Source organism: Aquarana catesbeiana, linkage group LG08, assembly GCF_042186555.1.
Source record: "Aquarana catesbeiana isolate 2022-GZ linkage group LG08, ASM4218655v1, whole genome shotgun sequence".
Classification (NCBI taxonomy): Eukaryota; Metazoa; Chordata; class Amphibia; order Anura; family Ranidae; genus Aquarana; species Aquarana catesbeiana.
In genome coordinates this window covers 290,414,028-290,421,753 of record NC_133331.1, presented here as the reverse complement: position 1 = coordinate 290,421,753, position 7,726 = coordinate 290,414,028, and the positions used below count along the sequence as shown (strand labels likewise).

The 7,726-nt window shown below is 44.5% G+C and overlaps 1 protein-coding gene across 1 annotated transcript; it reads left to right on the top strand.

Moving 5' to 3' along the window:
* The first annotated feature begins 263 nt into the window (after nt 1-263).
* On the top strand, nt 264-4,983 carry LOC141104675 (uncharacterized). Its single transcript, XM_073594332.1, is given in 7 exon segments — nt 264-507; nt 625-687; nt 803-900; nt 1,012-1,161; nt 1,272-1,413; nt 2,105-4,825; nt 4,828-4,983. Coding segments are annotated over 7 exon segments (3,327 nt in total). The 5' UTR covers nt 264-458; the 3' UTR covers nt 4,932-4,983.
* The last annotated feature ends 2,743 nt before the right edge of the window (nt 4,984-7,726 follow it).

Below are 7,726 nucleotides of genomic sequence, written 5' to 3'. Positions count from 1 at the left end.
CGCAATGATAGGAAGTGACGTCGGGTACAGACAGGAAGTTCCGGGTGAGAGGTGAGTCGGGAGGAAGTAGAGAGAAGACATTGCTGGAACTGGCAGTAGAGGAGGTAATAAGATATTATTTTATATTTACACCCAGTAACCTCCCCGTCATGTCCGTCCTCTTCCTCCATAGTCGTCACTGTGATGTCTTTTATCTCCAGCAGATGATAATACATATTAACTATGTGAATATTATTAATGTTTATACATTGTTTAAATGTTTTTAGACCAGATACAGTACATCCTAAATATAGAACCATTTGACCTAATCACATGACATCACTCTTTTCTCTATTAATAAAACACAGACCTGACCGGAGAGGTGAGGAGGATTCTGGGAGGTCACATGACATCACTCTTATCTCTATTAATAAAACACAGACCTGACCGGAGAGGTGAGGAGGATTCTGGGAGGTCACATGACATCACTCTTATCTCTATTAACAAAACACAGACCTGACCGGAGAGGTGAGGAGGATTCTGGGAATGTACATAGCGTTAATTTAATTGTATACAGAAATTAACTAGTGAAGAGGACATCTAAGCAGTTAAAATTCAGTTACCAATCCCGTGATTCATTTTTAGAAGGACACAAGGATCTCTACAAGGACGTCATGATGGAGAATCAGCCGCCCCTCACATCACCGGGTAAGAGGAGACTTTATTGTAAAGGAGAGAACAGTACGGAGGCTCCACCTAGATCCCCATCATCTGATAAACACATAGAAACAATGTATTCAGTCAGTGTGTGTGTTTCCTACAGATGGATCCAGTAATGGGAACCCACCAGAGAGATGTCCCCGTCCTCTGTATTCCCGGGATTCCACACAGGAAGGTCACACCATCCCTCACCATCATCAGGTAGATGGGACTGACCATGTAGACCATCTATTGCAAGCTATGAGTTGACATTCTTTTATGTAATCCCTTGTTCCTAATTGAAAAGGTGTTCTATCATCTTTTGGAGTTTAGGGTGAAGAACTGAATGACATCAAAGTTGAGATTAAAGAGGAAGAAGAAGAGGGGTTGGTGGATGGAGATCAGCAGTCATTGAAGGAGAGAGGTCCTCTGTATTCAAGGGATTCCACCCAGGAAGATCACAGTTATAAAGAGAATGATCAGGTAGATGGGACTGGCCAAAAATAACTCAAAAATATTTTTTTACGAGTAGACAATCTTTGTAATTTCTTGTTCCTTTTTGTAAATCTAATTCTGTCATCTTTGGGGTTTAGGGTGAAGATCTGAAATACATCAAAGTTGAGGTTAAAGAGGAAGAAGAAGAGAGGTTGGTGAGTGGAGATCAGCAGTCTATGGAGGAGGGGGAGATGATTATGGAAAGTAAACAGGAGCAATCTTCTCTACATATGGACACAAGTAAGTCATAAACACTAAATGAAGAAACAACTTCACATTTTTAATATACTTCCATGATTTCTGTGGCCATATTTAGGCAATGATGTAGAGCTCATTTATGTGGCCGGGGGTTTCCCATCCAAATAGGTAAATGTGGTTGGTAAGGACGCAGCAGCCACTCTTTTCTTAACAACCATTGGCAGATGAGATAATGGTGATGTCATTGCCCAAATATGGCCTTGTGGCCATATTGGGGCAACAATGTAACCCGCTCCATCAGTTGCATACATGGCCGGGCATTCCCGATTATGTAAGTGTAAGTAAATGGGCTGGGTGACATCAGTGGTTGGTAAAGGTGTACAGGCTGCAACAGCCGCTGTTTCTTTCGCATTCATTGACAACTGGAAGCTGTCACGTTCGTCTGCCCTGAACACCCTAAACTTTCGGATGAACGTCTGAACAGCTAGTTTTCGGTCTAAACTAACGTTCCAATTGAACGCTGGTCATCAATGTACACATCCTGTTACACAGTGGGGTTTGGGTGTATTGAATCTTCTATCTGGTTTGTATTCATAGTTTGGTGTAATGATTGTACCCAATTCAATCCTGGAGCTCCGAGAGACTTCTTAGTGGTGGACCAACATATATGACTCCTGAATGTAAGACTAGAAATTGTTTTAAAATTCTTATTCAAAAAATGGTTTTCTTACAGATGGATGCTTTGTTCTGAATACCTCGGAGGGTGATCAACTTTTATCGCCAGATTTCAAGACAGAAGATGATGAGATCACACAATGTTCTCCAGGAGAAGATCCCATTACTCCAACTACACATCACAGACCTTACCATCTAGATGGATCAATGGATCCTTCTAAGCCTGAGGAATCTTCTGATCAATCCCATACTATGACTTCAGATGTCCACCTGAGATCAATAGATCCTTCTATTACTGAGGAATCCTCTGAACAATCCCATACTATGACTTCAGATGTCCACCTGAGATCAATGGATCCGTCTAATCCTGAGGAATCTTCTAATCAATCCCATACTATGACTTCAGATGTCCATCTGAGATCAATGGATCCTTCTAATCCTGAGGAATCTTCTGATCAATCCCATACTATGACTTCAGATGTCCATCTAAGATCAATGGATCCTTCTTTTTCTGAGGAATCTTCTGATAAATCCCATACTATGACTTCAGTTGTCCATCTAAGATCAATGGATCCTTCTTTTTCTGACGAATCTTCTGATAAATCCCATACTATGACTTCAGTTGTCCATCTAAGATCAATGGATCCTTCTAATCCTGAGGAACCTTCTGATAAATCCCATACTATGACTTCAGATGCCTATCTAAGATCAATGGATCCTTCTAATCCTGAGGAATCTTCTGATAAATCCCATACTATGACCTCAGGTGTCCATCTAAGATCAATAGATCCTTCTTTTTCTGAGGAATCTTCTGATCAATCCCATACTATGACTTCATATGTCCATCTAAGATCAATGGATCCTTCTTTTTTTGAGGAATCTTCTAATCAATCCCATACTATGACTTCAGATGTCCACCTGAGATCAATAGATCCTTCTATTACTGAGGAATCCTCTGAACAATCCCATACTATGACTTCAGATGTCCACCTGAGATCAATGGATCTGTCTAATCCTGAGGAATCTTCTAATCAATCCCATACTATGACTTCAGATGTCCATCTAAGATCAATGGATCGTTCTTTTTCTGAGGAATCTTCTGATAAATCCCATACTATGACCTCAGATGTCCATCTAAGATCAATGGATCCTTCTTTTTCTGAGGAATCTTCTGATCAATCCAATACTATGACTTCAGATGTCCATCTAAGATCAATGGATCCTTCTTTTTCTGAGGAATCTTCTGATCAATCCCATACTATGACTTCAGATGTCCATCTAAGATCAATGGATCTTTCTTTTTCTGAAGAATCTTCTAATCAATCCCATATTATAACTTCAGATATCCAACTGAGATCTCACAGTGTGGATCAATCAACACATCCATCAAAACCCAAGGAGACTTCTTTATGTGGTGGAAGTCACACAGGAGAAAGTTTGTTGTCGTCTCTAAATTGTGAGATATCTTGCACTAATAACAAAGCACCACCTATACAGCGGAGAAGTCCCTCCGTTGAGCATTCTTTTCCATGTTCAGAGTGCGGGAAATGTTTTACTGACAAAGGCATGCTTCATAGACACCAGAGGATTCACACGGGGGAGCGTCCTTTTTCTTGCACAGAATGTGGGAAATGTTTTTCTGACAATGGAAAACTTCACAGACACCAGAGAAGTCACACAGGCGAACGGCCTTTTTCATGTTCAGAGTGCGGGAAATGTTTCACCGCCAAGGGGACACTTCACGGGCACCAGAGAACTCACACGGGTGAGCGTCCTTTTTCATGTTTAGAGTGCGGGAAACGTTTCTCTTATAAAGGAGCCCTTGTCAAACACCAGAGAATACACACGGGGGAGCGTCCTTTTTCATGTTCAGAGTGCGGGAAATGTTTCACTCAGAAAGGTGCCCTTGTCAAACACCAGGAAATACACTCGGGTGAGCGTCCTTTTTTATGCTTAGAGTGCGGGAAATGTTTCCCCTATCAAAGAAGCCTTCTGCTACACCAGAAAACTCACACAGATAGGCTTCTTTTTTCTTGCACAGAGTGCGGGAAAGGTTTCCTTACGGAAAAATATCTTATTTCACACCAGAGAATTCACACGGGTGAGCGTCCTTTTTCATGTTCAGAGTGCGGGAAATGTTTTGCTATGAGACAAAACCTTCTTAAACACCAGAGAGTTCACACGGGTGAGCGTCCTTACTCTTGTTCAGAGTGCGGGAAATGTTTCACTATGAAACAATACCTCCTCGATCACCAGAAAATTCACACGGGTGAGCGCCCTTTTTCTTGTTCGGAGTGCGGGAAATTTTTTACCGCAAAACACTACCTTCTCAAACATCAGAGAATCCACACGGGTGAGCGTCCTTTCTCCTGCCCAGAGTGCGGGAAAAGTTTCCCCCTGAAAGAAAAACTTCTTGTGCACCAGAGAATTCACACCGGCGAACGTCCTTATTCTTGTCCAGAGTGCGGAAAAAGCTTCACGCAGAAAATTTACTTTGTTCATCACCAGAGAATTCACACGGGGGAGCGTCCTTTTTCATGTGCGGAGTGCGGGAAAAGTTTCACCTTGCAGCAAAAACTCATCGCACACCGGAGAACTCACACGGCTGAGCGCCCTTTCTCGTGCTCGGCGTGCGGGAAATGTTTCGCCACAAAGAGATACCTTGTTCAGCACCAGAGGATTCACACGAGCGAGCGTCCTTTTTCATGTTCGGAGTGCGGGAAATGTTTCACTCAGAAAATATATCTTCTTAAACACCAGAGAAGTCACCTACGTGATCATCTTTCTCTTGTTTAGAGTGTGGGAAATGTTTTACAGTCCAAGAAAATCAACTCCAATTTCTACCAAATGTGATTTTTGGTTCGATTCGGTTTGTTGTCTGTTAATCATTTGTCTTTGTTTTGTAAAATAAAAATAAAAACTCTTCACTTTATGATATTCTGTTCGGAGTCCCTTTTCTTTGTGGAGATGAAAGCTGCCCATCCCCCCCTACGACCCCTGGAAACAGGCAGGCGAGTAGGTAGGCACAAATGTAGTAACGGGGTCCAGATCCCACCGCGAGAGAGAAGGAGTTTCCTTGCTAGTGGCCACGTTCTGAGCTCAGGACTTAGGGGCCTCTCGAATTTTCATCCAGTCCTCAAGTTGTAGAGCTATAGTGAGGCCAGCTGCCCACTTTACACTATATTGTCCAAAGTATTGGGACGCCGGCCTTTACACGCCCATGAACTTTAATGGCATCCCAGTCTTAGTCCGTAGGGTTCAATATTGAGTTGGCTCCACCCTTTGCAGCTATAACAGCTTCAACTATTCTGGGAAGGCCGTCCACAAGGTTTAGGAGTGTGTCTATGGGAATGTTTGACCATTCTTCCAGAAGCCCATTTGTGAGGTCAGGCACTGATGATGGACTTGAAGTCCTGTCTCCACTCTAATTCATCCCAAAGGTGTTCTATCGGGTTGAGGTCAAGACAGTCAAGTTCCTCCACCTCACACTCGCTCATCCATGTCTTTATGGACCTTGCTTTGTGCACTGGTCCCGGTCATTTGGTGGAGGGGGGGATTATGGTGTGGGGTTGTCTTTCAGGGGTTGGGCTTGGCCCCTTAGTTCCAGTGAGGGGAACTCTTAAGGCGTCAGCACACCAAGACATTTTGGACAATTTCATGCTCCCGATAGGGTTCAGGGGTTGGGCTTGGCCTCTTAGTTCCATGAGAACTCTTAAGACATCACCATCCCAAGACATTTTGGACAATTTCATGCTGCCAACTTTGTGGGAACAGTTTGGACTCTTTATGGACCTTGCTTTGTGCACTGGTGTGCAGTCATGTTGGAACAGGAAGGGGTCATCCCCAAACTGTTCCCACAAAGTTGGGAGCATGAAATTGTCCAAAATGTCTTGGTATGCTGACACCTTAAGAGTTCTTTTCACTGGAACTAAGGGGCCAACCCCAACCCCTGAACCCTATCGGGGATCCTCCACCCCAAACTCGCTCATCTATCTTTATGGACCTTGCTTTGAGCACCGGTCCAAATCATTTGGTGGAGGGGGGATTATGGTGTGGGGGTTGTTTTTCATGGGTTGGGCTTGGCCCCTTAGTTCCAGTGAGGGGAACTCTTAAGGCGTCAGCATACCAAGACATTTTGGACAATTTCATGCTCCCAACTTTGTGGGAACAGTTTGGACTCTTTATGGACCTTGCTTTGTGCACTGGTGTGCAGTCATGTTGGAACAGGAAGGGGTCATCCCCAAACTGTTCCCAAAAAGTTGGGGGCATAAAATTGTCCAAAGTTTCTTGGTATGCTGACACCTTAAGAGTTCCCTTCACTGGAACTAAGGGGCCAAGCCCAACCCCTGAAAAACAACCGCACACCATAATCCCCCCCCTCCACCAAATGATTTGGACCAGTGCACAAAGCAAGGTCCAAAAAGACATGGATGAGTGAGTTTGGCATAGAGGAACCCCGATAGGGTTCAGGGGTTGGGCTTGGCCTCTTTCCACTGGTCCAAATCATTTGGTGGAGGGGGGGGATTATGGTGTGAGGTTGTTTTTCAGGGGTTGGGCTTGGCCCCTTAGTTCCAGTGAAGGGAACTCTTAATGCCCTGTACACACGGTCGGATTTTCCGACGGAAAATGTGTGATAGGACCTTGTTGTCAGAAATTCCGACCGTGTGTAGGCTCCATCACACATTTTCCATCGGAATTTCCGACACACAAAGTTTGAGAGCTTGCTATAAAATTTTCCGACAACAAAATCCGTTGTCGGAAATTCCGATCGTGTGTACACAAATCCGACGCACAAAGTGCCACGCATGCTCAGAATAAATTAAGAGACGAAAGCTATTGGCTACTGCCTCGTTTATGGTCCCGAAGTACGTGTTTTACGTCACCGCGTTTAGTACTATCGGATTTTCCTACAACTTTGTTTGACCGTGTGTATGCAAGACAAGTTTGAGCCAACATCCGTCGGAAAAAACCCATGGATTTTGTTGTCGGAATGTCCGATCAATGTCCGACCGTGTGTACAGGGCATTTGACATCACCATCCCAAAACATTTTGGACAATTTCATGCTCCCAACTTTGTGGGAACAGTTTGGGGATGGCCCCTTCCTGTTCTAACATGACTGCGCACCAGTGCACAAAGCAAGGTCCATAAAGACATGGATGAGCGAGTTTGGGGTGGAGAAACTTGACTGGCCTGTTCCCTACTGTGCTTGTGCGAGTCGAACTGCGCATTGTGAATGGTCCAGTAGTCTTCTGGGACCTGTGATGCGTCCCAGAAGACTGCAGGGGAAGGAGGGGGGGGGGGGGCGAACTTCCGTTTGCCGCAAAACCAGGTACCCGCTCCCACCCAAAAAGTGCCAAATGTGGCAGTGGAGAGGGTGGGCGGGGGAGGGTGCAACCAAGTGGCGCTTCCCCTTTTGGGTGGAGCTCCACTTTAAGTGGCCATGATTTAGCTTGGTACAACAAACTTTCCACGCCAGAGGCTCAACGGCCAAGGCAGAAAGCAAGGACAAAAGGGGCCAGCTCTACTCCGCGCCACTGGTAATAGGAAAGTAATCAGACTTATAACCTAAGTATTTCACTAGGCTTGAGAAAAAGAATATGAAAAAAAATCCTAGCACAAGAAGTGAGGGCCAAAATACAACGATGTAAAACGTATGTCAGGTAGGACCACCAGACATT